Here is an 18,093-nt window from a genome sequence, read left to right as displayed (position 1 = left end):
TCTTGTCGATTCCATCTCAATCAAGGGCAGCAGATGGACAGAGAGAAAAGGCCAAAGTAGAAATGCTTCCATGTTTTATTCAGTTTCCTGGGATTCAAGACAAACACTCAGGCATGCGGTCAGATTTTCAGTTTGCCACACTTTCTTACCCAGAGTGCCCAACAGTCATACGCTCACAGGCACTCAAACAGTATACTATTGTAAAGAAGTCTGTCTATGATATTTATCAAAAGTAGGCACTTTTGAAGTAGACCACTTTTTGTTATATACACCAGTAGATCCTCACAGTGTAAGACAGGCAGTGAATAGAACTGGGAAACAAGACTTTTGGTTGGAGCTCAACTACTTTAAAAAAGACAAACCAATCAGAGGCTAATGTTCGTTCATGCTTCCAAGAGATAATAATGCTTTAAATAGAATTACTTAGCTCGGGCATATAGTTTATCAATGCGGCATTGTGATGAAATGGCTCACTCTTACTGTACAGACAGCACAGTAAAGGTTTAATTTAGGGCCATGGAAGGGAACACTAACAATTGAGAATTGGAAGGAATTTGTTTGCAGATGCATTCAGTGCAAATTATGCTCCATCTGAAGCTCTCTTTAGAGAACAGTGTTTTTAGTCAACTTAAATGCCATTTAGCTTAAACATGGGTCTTGAGTGTGTCGAAGTGGCCTTGCTATTCCTTACTTCGTTGACCGACGCAAGAAAAACTATGCTTTCAACCTGAAAATAAATAAAATCAGTTCTCCAGTAAGTGACATGTTCTGAACCATGTCAGCATTTCAGTCCAATCAAAGTCCATGTATTCATCTGTTTTTAATAAGTCATCTATAGTTGAATTACAGTGTGATGAGGTAACGGGCAGCAGTTGCGTCCTAAAGGTGTCTCGTATCTCATTGTAGCCCCATCAGGGAGGTGCTCTTTAAAAAAAGCCCATGTCAGTGTCTGTAATGGCACCATATTCCCTAGATCATGCACTAGTGGTACATTGTATAGGGAATAGGGTGCCATGTTATGTAGCCTGTCCTACACAATGGCCGCTTCAGTGTTTGGTCCCACACCGTTGCTGCCTGGGGGAGTTTCTCCCTTGAAGAAGCACCACTACCAGACCTCCTCCACTCTCTTTCTGTACACAGACAGCGTGGGCTTCAGTGAGATCCCTGGGCAGGCTGGCTGCTGGAGGTGCAGTCTCTTTACAACAAGAATCTGATTATAGAGTTAGTTTCTCCCCTCCCTCCGGGGTGGGTTAACAAGGCGTTACACACTGTAGGTAGGACGACTACTACCCCCATCATCACCTCTTCTGCTCCCAGATCTCAGCCATGTTCAAGTCTAGCTTCTCAAGTGTCCTCAGTGATTGAACATTCTCAGTGTAAAACGCGACATCCACCGTCACCAGCCTGGAGCGGGGGGGATCAGAGAAGTGCTTTCAAGTCATCAACAAGTCCATTGAAATGGACTTTTAGCGACAATAAGCTGTTTTATCAGACACATTAAGCCTAGTTCTGGACAAATTACTTTCATTAGAGATTCTCTGTTGAGCATGCTTTTTAGTCCAGGAGTAGATTTAATCTGTGTATTGTAAATACATGTTTTATTACTATTTTTGGGAACTGTAGGACACATTTTGGGGGAATATTACAGAAATGTTCTCAACCCCCACAGAATCCGAGGTGAGAAACACTCACCCATGTTGAGGTCCACCGTCGTGGTGCACCCCGAGACGGGCCAGCTGCCTTTTAAGGTGAATTTTAAGGCTGGCATTGATCCTCAGAAACAACATCTAGGCCCAGAGAAAAAACAAACACAATATGTTACCCTCAAAACATCTAGTCAGCTGCGAATGCAATGAAGACCACCTGGACCGTGCCCAGTATGTTGAGAATAGCGGTAGAATTAACTACAGCGTCGTTACGTAGTACATTGTATTATTCATTATTACACATTTGAATAATTAGAAGTTATTGAAGAGGATCTGTGGTATTATTGGCATATTACCTGTGCCTGTTCCGCAGGTAGCAGCTCGTAGAGGGCTTCATGCATTTTGGCCATTTGTTTACAGACGTTGCGAAAGCAGGCCGACGGCATGGGGGCCTTGACTTCATACTGGCGGGAGACGAGATAGATATGTTGACATTGGCTACAGCAATCTTATAAAGTGGTATTGTAGGTTAGACGGGGAGAGTTTGAGAGTGGTTTGGACCTGTAGAACTCACCTTAGACAGCACCTTCTCAAACATGCTGTCCATGATCGACACCAGTTTAGCGGAGATCTCCGCTATGTGATCGTTGTAGTCCTGGCACCCCCCCCCCCGAAAAAGAAAAACATTTCTTAAAACTCGAAAGGCCTACACGTTGTGTCACTCACGGCTTACAAGTGAATCTCCGAACTAGAGTACTGTCCTCGTGCGTGGAGGTCCGTGCAGGCCAGTGCTCACCTTAGTGATGTGGTCAAAGTGCCTGAGGACGCTGTACTGCTTGGGCGTCAGCTTGGTCTCAAAGTGGGCCCTGATGATGGGAATGTAGTGAACCACCAGCTGAAGACAGCGAGAGGCCAGGGCTGAGGAAAGACACACACTGGTTATTTCTACACGGACATCACAGACAGGAACACACGGCTAATACGAATGTGGAGGTTACCCTGTAGTGGGGCAAAACCTACGGTTCTGAACAAAGCACTGGGTTGTGTTCAGTAGGGCACACTCCATAGTGAGAGTTTTGAAATGGAAAATTAAATTGCTCGTCTTATTGGACACGCCCAAGTAGTACATAGCAGAGTATGTGAGTGGAGTTGAGCAGGATTTTTTTCATGGAGCAGTGCCAACTCCTAACCGCTCCACTAACAACCGCTTCTAAAAATTCACTCCATTCAACAAACACCCGTCGATTTGAGAGACTACCGGGACCTACCATGTGGTTCTGAAGAATTGAACACAAACCATATGATTGGAATAAAAATGAAAAAGGTGAATGTAAAAAACGCACATTTCAAATAGGCTCCATTTCATATTAAACAGCATATAAACTAAATAGGACAGGGAGTCTAAGAAGGAACCAAAATGAATGATCTATATTAGTTCAAGGCTATAGCTTACAAAGAAATACATTGTGAAGCATTTGCGAGTGCGACACAATTGGCTGGTAGGGACATAAAGCCTTCAGCATTAAATCATTATAGTCTATAAATTGCGTAGGCTGTGACTTATTTAGAATTCAATACAAATTTAACAAATGTACTTATTAGTGCCTTTGAATGTATTTTTTAGAAGCACACGTTTGGCCAGTCTGTGGTGTCAGGAGAGCCGGCCGGCAGCAGAGAACATCCTCTCCACTCTTGCAGAGCCACTGGGGATGTTAAACACCATTTTGGTCACTCTTACCAGGCTGGGCAGAGATGCAGTTTTTTTTTTTTTTGTTCCTTCTATAGGTAGGCCTAAAAGGTTTTTAGGTAATATAACCCAATAAAAACAGAAAGCTTATTGAATAGATAAATAAATTCAAATTAAATTAATTTTTGTTCTGACCCTTTATTTAACTAGGCAAGTCAGTTAAGAACAAATTCTTAATTACAATGGCGGCCTAGGAACAGTGGGTTAACGGCCTTGTTCAGGGGCAGAACGACAAATTTTTACCTTGTCAGCTCGGGGACTCGATTCAGCAACCTTTCGGTTACTGGCCCAACGCTCTAACCACTAGGCAGGTAGTGGTTAGAGCGTTGGGCCAGTAACCGAAAGGTTGCTGGATCGAATCCCCGAGCTGACAGATCTGATTTTTAGTTTGAAAATCCTTTGCTACAATGACCCATTTAGTTATCTACCCACATCGTTCCCTTCTTTCTTTAAGCATGTGCATGCAGTAAGTCATGCTTTAGGGATATGTATCTTTTCCGATTCCACAATGATTCTTTAGTTGTGGACACATCACCGCACTCCCTCTCTTACTCTTTGTAAGTCACCTTGATTCAGCATGTGTGTTCTCAGTTTCTTTATTAAAATATTTACAGAATTAAAGCAATGGGTTCTAGCTAGCAGCGCACAAGTAGGCTACAAATGCATGCTGGGCCGGGCATACCCAGGTTTTTAGTGGTGATGGTCTTGAGTCCCACCACTTGTAGTGCTCCTGCCCCCAGGACCAGCTGGCAGCTCCGCGAGTTGAAGTGCTGTCAGAGAGAGAGAGAGGGTCAGGGACCATTCAATACAACATGGCAGTTTGTTAGTGGGATGCTTGACAGGTAAATGTATCCAACTCTCAGACCATCCTACCACAGGGGGTGGTGTGTTGTTACCTTGAGTAGGTCTGAGAGGCGGGTGAGCATGTCTGTGGAGATGGAAGGGATGTCGTTGACACACTGACAGTACTCCAGGAAGATCCGGATTAGTAGTAACACCGTGCTGATGAGGAGGAACAGAGGTCACCAGTCAATATGGGTCGCAATCATTTTTCCCTACATGCCTTCTGTTTTGAATGTGGGAGTGGAAAAGCACATTAATCGTAGTTAGTAAATCAAAACTCACCCGACAACAGCATATTTCTGGCCATCAATGTGCAAATAATCACTTGGTTTCCTTTCTTCTGTGCCTGGTGTTGAGAATACAGAAAATAAACTCAGTCAGTCTGGGGACAGACAAATATTTTGGGGGGACTGACCATCGGGAACCTGACCTGACAGTTGTGCAGAGCGTGGGTCAGTGACAGACTGGTAAACATGGTATACAGAGCCTAAAATTCACTTTGTGGTCTACCAACCACTCAGGTTTTTTACCAGACAAAATATTTTTGCCATAATTACATAAAACATTTGTTAAAAAAACAAAACAATGATCATGCTTTGTAATGTTTCTAAAAACAAGAAATGTATTAGTACGAAGTAATGTGGTATATTGCTGAATTTCATTTCATGTGACCTGAGTCCAAAATATCAGAGACAAAATGTTCAGCTGCCCCTTTCAGTGTCTCTGAGATTTGGGATCTCTTTGCTATCAGTTGAAGCAGCAGACGCAATCTAAATAACCAAAAAACGAGGACAAAGTTTCACTTTGTAAACTTGAGTAAATTAGACCAACTTTCACAGCACCTCCAAAAATGAATCTATCAGTACTTAATTCAGTGTGCACATCTCACCTGCCAGGCAGTGTTACAGCGGGATATAGGATTCCTATTTATTTGAGCGATTAGCAGTTATGAAACGGAACAGCAGAAATACTTTATATAAACAGCTATTGCAACATTTCTCGTGCTCATACTTGACTTTTGACAATTTTTATTTGTTAATGTAATGCTCGCACTGTAGATCCCTGCAAATGGACCACCCGCCAACATGGCTGGTGAAATACACTTACCTGCCAATATCTACACGTGGGTGGCGGGTGCTAATTTTATGCTCAAATGGTAGATTACCTTGGGGTTTGCGTTCGGGTAGTGTGATCCTGCCATCTGCTATGGAGTTAACCAGGTCCTGGAATTCTGCAGGGACCTCTGCCTGTTTCCACCGCTCATTGTCCAGCAGCAGACTGGAGATGAACCCACACACACACACAGTTAGACGGTTTTCAAGTTCCTTAAGTATTGCACATCTCTTCCCTAGTAAGGTGTGTGTGTGTGTATGTATACTCTCCAGTCTAGTACCTGAGCTTGGTCTTGCGCTCCTCGTGGAAGCGGTGGACAAAGCGGTTGGCCTGGCTCTGTAGCGCCCCCCTTAGGGACACACTGCGCCTGCAGCACAGCTCCTCCGTGTCCCTCACAAAGCCTTCCACCGCCTGGGACAGAAACACAAACTCGGCCGAGCTCAGACGCTCCAGGGAGCCATCCTGGCGGAGAGAGAGAGAAAGTGATTATTCAAGGTTACAAAACAGGAAACACTACCAGGCAGGGTTTGGAGTTATTTCAATTTTACCTGGTCAATTCAGAGCACCAATGGAAATTCAAACCCTGCCTGTACAGTCACACAAAGCCAGCTGAGAGTGCATTGGTCATGCTGCGTGTTGTTTTTCCTGTCATGGCATGCGTTAAGCTAGCTAGCTACCTTGGCTCTGGCCATGAGGACTTTGACACAGCGGTCGTGGCTGACGTCTGAGGCGGTGTAGAGCAGCTCCTGGATGTTATTGGCCACGCGGCCCAGCTCCAGGTCACTGGGCATCATGTCCTCACTGGACCTGCAGCCGGACAGACAACACAGAAATACAATTACTAGAAAGACACTTTTTTAGACATTCTATTTCTATTATACAGATGGCACTTAGGAAGGGACACCATTTTTTTTGTCTACTACAGAGTATAAAAAGGTCCTAGCTGGTCCCAACCTTCAAACACATACACTCATTGGCAGTTTATTCGGTACAGCCATCTAGTACCAGCCTCCTGACTTATCAGCAAAATGGTGTTTGAGTTTGTGTTGGTCATCGTGTGCCTGCTGGAGCCGCTTCTTGTTTCTGGCTGATAGGAGTGGAACCCGATGTGGTTGTCTACTGCAGTAGCCCATCCGTGACAAGGACCGACTAGTTGTGAGTTCCGAGATGTTGTTCTGCGCTGTTATTTGGCTTTGTGGCCCACCTGTTAGCTTGCACGATTCTTACCTCTCACGTCAACGAGCTGTTTTTCGCCCACAGGACTGCCGCTCAAAGTCGCTTAGGTCACTCGTTTTGCCCATTATAACGTTTAATGGAACAGTAACAGAATGCCACGATGCATGTCTGCCTGCTTTATACAGCAAGCCACGTGACTCACTGTCTGTAGGTCCAGTTTTGTGTATGGGGTGGTGTATCTAAAAAAAAAAAACTGTCCAGCAAGTGTATACTGGGCTACCTTGAGACGAGTCTTGAGGTGTCAGAGACTCACCTTTCCACAGAGGGGTCATATTAGTGTGTAGCCCAAACTGTTTGGATGCTACAGATAAAAGTTGGCAGATCGGCAGTAGCAACTTTAGACGAGTCCCGTGACGCTTTGTGGGGGTCGTAGGGAAAAATGGTGTTTGAGTTTTTATATAAAAAGGGGTCATGTAGGCCAAACTGTTCGGACGCTTAGACGTTTGTGAGAAGACCGATTTTCGGGATGTCTCCTGGTCTAACAAACACTGCTGTAGCTCAGCCAGCTTCCGCCGCAGAAGGCTGACATCGGAGGTGTATCTCTGGCTTAAACAGGGGGATTGTTTTATTATGTCAACTTGATTTCCAAAGGGGAGCGGGATATCGACTCTAGGGTTAACCATGGCAAAATGCATAGAATCACCGGAAACTTGCTTTAAAACGGCTAAATGTTCTCTCAGCTCCATGGGAGAATGTAGAATTGCAGAAAATTAGCTATAAAAACCACATTTCAGGAAATTAGCTTAACTTAAATGTCTTTACACCACCAAAATGGGGGCCTCAAATGTTCTCAAAAATGTTGCCTGGCCAACGGACCGGCCCACAACCCAACCCACCACCGAAGCCCCTTTTTGATCCAGAATAACCCTGTATTCTCTGGTTGGGGTACGCTCACACCATTCTAACACAGAAAAGCTGCTTTTAAACATACTTCCTTAACATTTTGGAAGGAAAACCATTTCACGTATATTGTAATTAATTACAGGTCATATTTGATAGAAATCTGGAAACACTGGACAGTTACTTTGATTTCCTGAGTCAATACATGCTGCACAGCTGAATACAATCTTTTTCACACTGCCTTGCCAACCCAAACTTTACTTTGGTGGAAAAATAACCAGGCCAGCACAGTATAGCCTGACTCAGTAGTGTTAACAGTGCGTGTTTGTGGTTGGTGAAGGTGGTGAGTGACTCACGAGATGCCGGCGGCTCCTCCTGGCTGGAGAGCGTGTTCCCTGCTGGAGGACGACTCGGTGGTCCCTGAGGCGGAGTCACTACCACAACCATCCAAACGTGACAGGGCCTGCCTGGGCCCCACCGTGGAGCTCTGCTCCTGGCCCCCGCCTGCCCCCAGGTGCAGCTGTGCATCATTTAGAGCGTCGCTGATGAACAGGCCCTCGTGGGTGAGGTAGGCCAGTTCTGCTTCACCCTGATTGAGAGGGGTCCCTGGGGCCTCAGCCAGGCCCCTGGCTGCAGTCGCAGCCCGCTCCAGCAGACGGCTCCTCTGGTTGCTGTCCAGCGCCTCCAGCACCACATTCCTCACCACACTGAGCGTTGCCTGGATGAGGACATATGGTTAACTTAGAGGGCAGAGGAACCAACTACCAGGGTTGGGGTCACTTCCATTTAAATTCCAGTCAATTCAGAAAGTAAACCATACCAATTAGAAATGTCCCTCATTGAAAAGCATTGAAGAGAATTGGTATTTCAGTGTACTTCTTGAATTTAAATAGAATTGACCCCAACCTTGCTAACTACACCAGATAAATAAAAAGGCACAGATCATCAACTTTCGAGTCCTACAACGGGCCAGTAAAGTAATGCACTTTAAACAGCTGGTTTGCACATCAACCAATGAGAAATGTGTAGACACCGCCAAAATAACCAATGCTAAAGTGTTGTCCTATTCTTCTATGCCAATTTTATAGCAAGACATCTAACTACCTTCCATTTTCTTTACCTCTTAATACACCCTTTAAGTATTCTATTCAGCAAGAGGACAATTCCATAAATCCCATTTTGATTCAATCTGACCAACCGGGATTGTATTTTTAATAAAGTATGATCCTCACCTTGATCCTCTTCAGGAAGAGAATGAAGTTCTCAAAGACGGACTTCAGCAGCTCAAACCACTGGGGGAAGGTCATCAGACGCATCTGGTCTGCCAGCCTGACCAACCAGAAGCAGAGAGAAGGGTCTTATTCATTAGTGCAAACCATAGCAAAATGTTTTGCAACAGAAAGAGGTTCTTCAATCCTTTAAAATGGTCTCTTGAAAAACACCTCGAAAAAAATGTCACCTTAAATTCCTATTACTAACAACTCAAACAAGAACGTCTTTTTCTTTTCTTTGCCAGCTTGATGTTTATTTTCGAAATAACAGAGCTCTACCAGGAGGGTCATACCAGCAATGCCATATCAGAATGGTAATTTGCATAGCATTTTTACTCATGTGAACAATATTTTTTTTAAACTTTAGGTCTGCTTCAATGGCTTTCATAGGTAGGTAAGCCTTGTTAAATGAGGACTGATGACAAATTATTACAAATTATGGTCATTTTGTATGTCCAAAACATTCATATTCAATTACTTTCAAGTGGTGTATAGTGCCAAGTCCCTCAGAATGGTTGTTACATTTCTAAATGATCAAGGTTTTTCAGGTTTCTCAATGTTCAGACTACATTGAGAAAATATGACAACGTGCAGTTTTTTTATTATTATAATATACACAACTTTAAGTCTGAATATTGATGAATTGACCCCATGGGTCATGAAATGTGGTTTAACCAATTTGTTGCCCGGTAGTGTTGTCAATTGAAATCGTATTTTTCACCAAAATAAGTATTTTTTTATTCAAAAAAATAAATGTACCCTATTCTTAGTCCAGTGCTTAAGTAAAGCCCTCACTGTCAATCAGAAACATTTTCCAGGGTCAGCCTGCCAGCTGAAAATATTTGCCTGTGTATGTATGTAGGCTACATGCGCGCGCGCACACACACACACACACACACACACACACACACACACACGTCTTCAATAAAAAAATGTAAAAGTACAACTGTTTGTGTGTTATTAGTTTAGACAGATTGTGTCCAATTATTATGACTTTGATGAAGATCAGACCACATTTTATGAGTAATCAATGCAAAAATCCAGGTAATTCCAAAGGGTTCAAACTTTTTCTTGCAACTGTATATGTACGTACATACGCACGCATGCACACACAGGAAAATCCTATGTTTGGCTTTAAATTATGCAGGAGGGCTGGGGAATTCAAAATGTTTTGTTCATATCCACTTCTAAATCCATTGTCAAAACATGCTCTACCAGCCCGTTGAGAATAGGGTTAATCGGTTATTGGACATATTCAGGTTCTTCCAGTTGGTGTCTAGTGAATACGACCCAGGGGCATTGTGATGATAAACTTTAAGAACACAGAAGATAGAAAAGTACAAAAATAAAAAAAAAACTGACCAAATTCCAAGATTTAATTTCAAACCTTGATTAAATTGGGATACGATCAAGTGCATTCGGAAAGTATTCAAACCTCTGACTTTTTCCTCGTATTTTTATGTTACATCCTTATTCTAAAATTGATTGTTTTTTTCCCCTCATCAATTTACACACAATACCCTATAATGATAAAGCAAAAACTAGTTTAGACATTTTTGCAAATGTATTAAAAATAAACTGAATATCACATTTACATAAGTATTCAGACCCTTTACTCAGTACTTTGTTGAAGAGCTTTGGCAGCGATTACAGCCTCAAGTCTTCTTGCGTATGATACTACAAGCTTGGCACACCTGTATTTGGGGAGTTTCTCAAATTTTCTGCAGATCCTCAAGCACTTTCAGGTTGGCTAGGGAGCATTGCTGCACAGCTATTTTCAGGTCTCTCCAGAGATGTTTGATCGGTTACAAGTTCGGGCTCTGGCTGGGCCACTCAAGGACATTGAGACTTTTCTGAAGCTCCTCTTGCATTGTCTTGGCTGTGTGCTTAAGGTTGTTATCCTGTTAGGTGGTGAACATTTGCCCCATTCTGAGGTCCTGTGCGCTCTGGAGCAGGTTTTCATCAAGGATCTCTCTGTACTTTGCTCCTTTCATCTTTCCCTTGATCCTGACTAGTCTCCCTGTCGCTGAAAAACATCCCCACAGCATGATGCTGCCACCACCATGCTTCACCATAGGGATGGTGCCAGGTTTCCTCCAGGCGTGACGCTTGGCATTCAGGCGTGAATCTTGGTTTCATCAGACCAGATAATCTTGAGTCTTTCGGTGCCTTTTGGCAAACTCCAAGCAGGCTGTCATGTGCCTTTTACTAGGGAGAGGCTTCCGTCTGGCCACTCTACCATAAAGACCTGATTGGTGGAATGCTGAAAGATGGTTGTCATTCTAAAAGTTTCTCCCATCTCCACAGAGGAACTCTAGAGCTCTGTCAGAGTGACCATCAGGTTCTTGGTCATCTCCCAGACCAAGGCTCTTCTCTCCCGATTGCTCAGTTTGGCCGGGCGGCCAGCTCTACGATGAGTCTTGTTGGTTCCAAACTTCTTCCATTTAAGAATGATGGAGGCCACTGTGTTCTTGGGAACCTTTAATGCCGCAGACATTTTTTGGAACCCTTCCCCAGATTTGTGCCTCGACACAATCCTGTCTCAGAGCTCTACGGACAATTCCTTTGACCTCATGGCTTGGTTTGTGCTTTAACATGCACTGTCAAATATGGGACCTTTATATAGTCAGGTGTCTGCATTTCCAAATCATGTTCACCCTATTGAATTTACCACAGGTGGACTCCAATCAAGTTGTAGAAACATATCAAGGATGATCAATGGAAACAGGATGCACCTGAGCACAATTTCGAGTCTCATAACAAAGGGTCTGATACCTTATTTACAAGTGTTTTTTTTAAATGTTTTATTACATTAGCAAAAACTTCTAAAAACCAGTTTGCTTTGTCGTTATGGGGTATTGTGTGTAGATTGCTGAGGTTTTGTATTTATTGAATCAATTTTTGAATAAGGCTGTAACGTAACAAAATGTGGAAAAATTCAAGGGGTCTGAATACATTATGAAGGCACGGTCTGTCTCTCTATTTATGCAACAATGAAAATTCAATAACAAAAAAAGAACTTGCGGGGCCAAATCAAATGATCTGAAGGCAGAATTTGGCCAGTGGGCCGACTGTTGAAGAGCCCTGTCCTAAACAATACGTTTATCTGACAATCTAACGTACGCCCTCATAACTAGATTTCCACACCCAGATTGGTTTCACAGCCCTCGCGTCATATTCCAAGCACTCCTTTCAATGACAGATTAACGCAGTCTAACTCATTGTTGTTGTTAAGACAACCATAACCAACTGGTTTAGCTTCCTTTCCTTTGTTGAGGAAGGATTCTCAGAACACCAGGCCATATTTTGACAACACTTCCAGTGCATTCGGTAGATATTACCAGCAGCTCAATGTGCTCAAGCAATTACAAACACATTCAATGTATAGCTAGCTGTACTACTCACTTTGTGACGATGTCAGTGTCGATTTCTTCAATCTGTGACACCGAGTCGACAACAGACTGTGGGATAAGAGTATGTTACTTTCCATATCTGTTTTACCAACTCAAAATGTATTTCTCGTTTGATAAAGGTATGCTAGTTCAGGAATAGACCAAAAAAGTGGAACTCGGAGGAGGGTGCTGGAGGAGAGGTTTGGGAAATACACTTAACATGTCAAAACCCTTTTCCCAATTTCACCATAAATGTTTATGATCATGAAGTATAAGTCTATTCTCTGATACTTTTTATGTCTGGCCTTTTACCTGCGTGACGATGCTTTTGGCTGCTAGGATCATCTCGTCGCTGTAGATGTCCAGAAAATCCAGCTTCCGCTGCCTGAGCAAGCCAAACACCAGAGACTCCAGCCTGTCCTGTATCCCCCGACACACACACACACACACAGTGAGCAATACTATAAAGCCCAATAACTCCAATCAGAGTAATTCTTCACTTCAAGAGATCAATTATGATAAGACACCAATTCATCAAATCAATTACAATAAACTAATAAACAAAGAGATTCATATTTCAAACCAATTAAGACAACGATTTCCGCATAACGAAGATAATTAAAATCCCCTTCAGAGTCATTCAAAGTTACCATACCCATAATAACAACAAGGCAATTGCCAATTGTGTTACTGAAATGTAAATTAGGTTGACGATTGAAGAGATCGGCAACATTGATGTTTTCCTCTGATCTGAACAAACTATACAAGAGTACCCAACATGTGCCATTTTTATTTACTTGATTCCAAGTAGCAAACTTGTTCGGAAGAGTCAGACCCACCTTTATTGAGACTGAACGTTTGTATTGCATCTGTGAGAACAGTGACCACTGTGACAAAACACAACCTCAGTTTGGTGCTCCAACCACACCTACACATTCTCAACATTTTCCATTTATGGTTGAACTCAAGCTGTAGGGTTCAAACCACAACTTAATTAAAATGTAAACATTGTTTATATATTTATTTTTTATCTCAATGGTACAGACCTTCTCCATGACCTGTCCATCGTCCTCCAGACTCCTGCTGAGGTCACTCCTGGAGTACATGCTAAAGTCCTCCACCATCATCTTGTCTATCAGCTTCTCCATCTCACACAGCTGCGAGCCCAGGTGTCTGCAGGGGGGAGACAGGAGACGTCACAGGGTCCAAAGGCCACACTCTGTGTATTCAGAGTATTTCACGATGGGACTCGTGTTTAAAATGACTTTTATTGACATGAAACTCTGAAAAGTATTCTGACTAGAAGTGGTGTGTACTTTAAACTTTCAGCATGATTCCGTTCTGCAACCACGCTGTATTTGTGCTTCAAGCTTACTCACAATAAATAGTTGGCGTGGACTGCTGCTTACTCTGATTTGATGTATGTTGTTTGTCTCATATGAGTGTCAGCGCATTTAATCAGACAAGTGTCACCACTGTGTGCGTCGATAGATCTGAGTATGTAACAACAAACATGCTACACACACCCATCCCCCCCCCACCTGAAGCTGTGTATCCCCTGCAGCTCCTGCTGCAGCACCTCCTTGGTGGTGGCGATGAGCTCCAGGGCCCCAACGAACTCCGAGGTGGAGAGCAGCAGCTGCACAGTGGGCTGGCTCTGATGCACCGCCGCCATCAGCTTCAGCTTGTTGTGCAGCCGCGCGCAGTTGGAGCGCGTCAGCGCCTGCCGCAGTGCCCGCAGCGGACCTTCGCACATGATGCGTTCGATGGCGGCCGTGCGGCCCCGGAGGACTGCCACGGCGCGGGCGGTTTCGGTGAGGCGGTCCTGGAGCTCGTGCTGAGAGGACATGGCGTGGAAGAAGGCCTCGGAGCGCAGGGAGATCTGGCGCGCGATGCTCACCTCCACCACGTCGAGGTAGTGGCTCAGCTGAAGAAAGAGAGGGAGAAGCCAACAACAGGAAACATGATGGTGAACCAATGAAACAACGCAGGACATGACAATTGTTCAAGTTTTCGCCGTCTCACCTTTTCCTGTAGTAACCGTGACGATGCCATGTCCCTGCTGCTCTTCCGCCCAGCGCTGTTGAAGTGGGACCATGGTAGGACCGTGTTAAAGGTCGTTGGGTCGTCTAGTGCAAAGTCAGGCTTCATGAAGATCTGTTTAAGCCAGACATTAGGCAGATATTCATTTTGGAATCCAGAACAAAATATGTGTGCTGCTTTGTCTAGACAAGGCAGATATTAATACAATTAAAAAGATATTATATTAAAAAGTTTACGGTATTAATGACAGTTTGAGGATCATGAAAGCATACAGTCAAATTAAGGGGACGAGATGGTTCAATAGGGCTCTAGAAATCCCCACAACTCACATGGATACAACCCAAAACAAGAGGAAGTAATTACCTTGGGAACCTGCTCCAACTCTGTTCTTGATTTGTCTACGAAGAAGAGAAAGAGCATATTAGTTGAATCAACTCACTTCAACACTGAAAGGAAATTTGATATTTGACAAAACAAATAAGATTGATCTGTCCGTATGGTCCAAAATAGATACGGTAGGCCCCAGCCATTATGGTGCAGAGCTGTTTAATATTGCATACCGTGGTTGTTTGTGATGCTGGAGACCTCATCCAGCTCATCCTTGTTGGGACAGATATTCTTGCATCGCTCATGGATTTTCTCCCTCTACAGAGAAACACAGACAATTTAGTTTAGGCCTAATAGCTTATACAGTTTAATTATAGTGGATACATTTTCTTAGTGCTATTTCGACCATGAGTAAAGGGAAGAGGACAAAGTCTTAGAAATAGCTTAAAAAGCCATGTTCATTACATTCAAACAATAGAAAGAGGATTTGACACCTGGACTGTGTTCATCAGGCACCAAACAGTCAAACTGGAAGGGACTAGCTGGACTTGCCCAATAAGAAATGCACTTTTTTATTTTTCATTGCAACGTGTTTTTATATGTTTTCTGTTGCATGCCCTAATGAACACAACCCAGGCCAGACAGTGGCTTCTACTTCTGTCCAATCTACTAAATAATTCAAACTGAATGACAGGGGCAGCAGAGTGTGTTGGTTACCTGAGCTGTTTCCTGCAGGTAGGGGCCAAAGTGTTCCTTTGTGATGTTGGGGAGGTAGAAGGAGGGCATGACTTCCGTCTCGGCAAAGTCCAGGCCCCAGGATTTGGTGAAGAAGTCAGACTCCCTCTTGGCCAGCCGTGGGTCATTTAGCGCGGCTGGAAGGTTCACCTTGGAGTTGTACACCGTCCACCTGTGCTGGTCGACCACCACCGACGGGCCCTCGCACAGCCCCCGGGCTGCCTCGCCTGCAAGGGCATGTGGGAAATGTAGTCAATAGAAACATTCAGCAGTATTAAAACATTTCATGCATCTTGAGATGCATTACATGGTTGCGCTCCAATTCACTAGCCTGACCCACCATCCTCACCGATGCGCTCCTACTGAGGCTACCAATTCTCTACTACCCTTCACCAAGAAGTGTGCACTATTTCACTTCCGTTAATGCATTTAAAAGCTTTGGATTGGTGCAAGAATGGCTGGAGGGAGTGCCTTACACCAATCCATTCCTTTTAAATCCATGAGGGAGAGTGTACAAGTGCAAACTTTGGGAGAGGGGTAGAAAATAGGACTGCAGTCAGCATATGGTTGATCAACAGTGACACAAGATGAACCTTTATAGATAATAATCTTGTAAGACTGCTGGCCAACCATAAATGTAGGCTAGTTCTTTACCAGTGGGCTCCTTGGGGCAGACGTCGGGCAGGGAGTGGACGGGCCTGTAGTGTCGTGAGGAAGGGTCCCTGTCCTTCCGGAAGATCCCCTCGCTGCCACCACTGCTGGGATGAGGCACTGGGGAGGAGCTGTGGGAGGCCATGGCATCGGTGCACCTCTCCACAGAGGCTAGCTGAGTTAGCAAAAATAGCTCTGTCAGAGAGTATCAATACAAAACAAAGACATAGCCTAAACATTAATGTTTGCGGTAACAAAACAACAAAACACTAAACCGGAACATCTGCAGAGTTCTTAGTCCAATGGCATTGAAAATAGGGACATAGAAAACTTGTGTCAGTAGTCAATCAATTCAGTCAATCCATTCAAAAGTCAGACCATTTTTCTGTGCAGGGCAATGACCTTCAGTCATTGTCACAAGTCACAAGTGTGAAGCAGAAGTGAAAGTGCAGATGTGGTGTTGCTCAGACAATTGTGGCTCAAAGGTACAGTTGAGCAGATGTTAGGCTATAATCTGAACAGTGAGGAAAGCGATGCCTTTTGACTCACTTCCACTGTGTACTGATTCAGTTATTGCTTTGTCTGCATAACAAGCCCAGTCTACCTAAACTGAATGATCAAATTCAAAGTAATTCATCATTGGTGATTAAAGTAGAGGGTGCCTAGAACAGAGCCTATGTTAACCAATATAATCAGACTAGAAGACAGTGTTGTGTCAGCAACTGAGATGTTTAACTGCCTACAGGAGCGAAGATCCTTTGTTGTCTAATCTGTCTGTTGAAAAGATTAGGGTGAAAGGTGGGCAGGTATCATCTACCTATAGTCTACAATCAGCTCCTGTCAATATGGATGTGTTGTCAGTTTCAGTAACATACATTCTCGAATGCAGGGTGAAATTAGAAAACAAATGATTTACACCAGAGACATATAGTACGTCTGTCATGTGACTGACTAACACCAACGTCACTCCATCACGTTAAATAAAGGTGAAATAAAAATAAAATAAAACATCACAAGACACTGAACAGGTCATTGGGTAATGACATCGTAGCTGCCTATATCAACAACGTCAAATGTTAACGCATGTAGCTTGCTAACTAACTGGACAGCTACAGTCAGCCTAAATTCGCTAGCTTAGGGCTATATGGATCAAAACTGTACTATATAAAATGTCAAGAAAATATAGTCAGCTATTTCTGCGATTCAGATAATGTTCCAACTCCACCAGGGATGATGTGGTCAATTAACTAACGTTAGCTGGGTAACTTATCTGATCAGATGGCAGTTTTAACTTACATTAATCCAGTTAGCTAGTTAACGTTATTTCACTTTTTACATAGCTAGATAACTGAGTAGAGGTGCTTCCCTCACCACACTGCTAGACAACTGCAGCGCCTTAACTATCTCAGGAGGGGACCAAGATAGCACGATAACTCCAGTTAGCTAAGTAGGTAACGTTAGCCAGTTACCTACTAACGTTATAGCTAAATATGAAACACCGCCGTCCACATTCGCATTTCCCCGTCATGCTGCAACATTAATCGTCATTGACCATTTTTCTAATTACTCTTTACAGACGAGATACGATTAACTCTTCGAGCATCGATATTCGAGTAGCTACCCACGACCACAGCGGCCTGAAGAGACCAGCTGGTTACACGTCGACTGATAATCAAAGCTAGTAGAACGCTAGTCCGACAGCAAAACAGAAACGGAAGCAGTCCACACAAATAGATGACCGCTGAGCTTTTTGTTGTTGAAGAGCAGACAAAAAAAGAAGGTGCGTCATGTCTGGTACCTGTTGTTAGAATCGCATTAGCTCTTGATTCTTCTTTCCACCATCACATTATACGAACCAGGAGAAAACATCAAGCAAACCACCGCCGCCGGTACCGTAACCAGAATGCACTGCGCAAACAATCTTCTTCGAGTTCCTACGTGTATTACGATGCAGTCACAGCACACTGCCACAACATACTTTACTGCAGGGATAGGCGTGGGGGCATGAGGGGCTGCAGTGGTTCGTGGCGTGGGGGTGCATGAGGGGCTGCAGTGGTTCGTGGCGTGGGGGGCCATGAGGGGCTGCAGTGGTTCGTGGCGTGGGGGACCATGAGGGGCTGCAGTGGCTCTTGGCGTGGGGGCCATGAGGGGCTGAAGTGGTTCCTGGCGTGGGTCTGCGTACCCACATCTATCCAGCCCACTCCCCACCTTGCAAGCGAAACATTTTAGTGGCCCCCCACATGTGAGTG

General features: G+C 44.0%; 1 protein-coding gene across 4 annotated transcripts; it reads right to left on the bottom strand.

Moving 5' to 3' along the window:
* Positions 1–57: 57 nt before the first annotated feature.
* Positions 58–17,759, bottom strand: LOC135522303 (vacuolar protein sorting-associated protein 54-like). 4 transcript variants are annotated; one of them, XM_064948433.1, is made up of 24 exons: positions 17,643–17,759; positions 15,848–16,039; positions 15,176–15,420; positions 14,692–14,776; positions 14,495–14,529; positions 14,114–14,245; positions 13,630–14,015; positions 13,135–13,261; positions 12,928–12,975; positions 12,401–12,508; positions 12,102–12,157; positions 8,658–8,754; positions 7,782–8,143; positions 6,027–6,156; positions 5,630–5,811; positions 5,402–5,514; positions 4,519–4,582; positions 4,290–4,395; positions 4,076–4,163; positions 2,443–2,564; positions 2,221–2,301; positions 2,003–2,110; positions 1,693–1,787; positions 58–1,404 (listed from the first exon to the last, which is right to left on the bottom strand). In XM_064948433.1, the coding sequence occupies exons 2-24, from the start codon at positions 15,987–15,989 to the stop codon at positions 1,299–1,301; spliced, it is 3,018 nt and encodes a 1,005-aa protein (XP_064804505.1). In that variant the 5' UTR covers positions 15,990–16,039; positions 17,643–17,759; the 3' UTR covers positions 58–1,298. The 4 variants fall into 4 exon arrangements, with proteins under 4 accessions (XP_064804505.1, XP_064804495.1, XP_064804513.1 ...); XM_064948423.1 differs by having other exon boundaries at positions 15,848–16,019; XM_064948441.1 differs by lacking the exon at positions 17,643–17,759 and adding an exon at positions 17,314–17,505 and having other exon boundaries at positions 15,848–16,019.
* Positions 17,760–18,093: the final 334 nt, after the last annotated feature.

The sequence above is a fragment of the Oncorhynchus masou genome, chromosome 4 (genome assembly GCF_036934945.1).
Source record: "Oncorhynchus masou masou isolate Uvic2021 chromosome 4, UVic_Omas_1.1, whole genome shotgun sequence".
Lineage (NCBI taxonomy): Eukaryota > Metazoa > Chordata > Actinopteri > Salmoniformes > Salmonidae > Oncorhynchus > Oncorhynchus masou.
The sequence above is the reverse complement of the archived record's forward strand: the minus strand, read 5'-3'. Positions and strand labels throughout refer to the sequence as shown.

Excerpts from the sequence above, each read along its gene's own strand:
- LOC135522303 (XM_064948433.1), bottom strand. The coding sequence starts at position 15,989 with ATGGCCTCCCACAGCTCCTCCCCAGTGCCTCATCCCAGCAGTGGTGGC. Across the intron at positions 13,262-13,629 it reads CAGGGGATACACAGCTTCAG|ACACCTGGGCTCGCAGCTGT; the intron begins GTGGGGGGGGGA and ends TCCCCCCTGCAG. Across the intron at positions 1,788-2,002 it reads TACCTGCGGAACAGGCACAG|ATGTTGTTTCTGAGGATCAA; the intron begins GTAATATGCCAA and ends CTCTGGGCCTAG.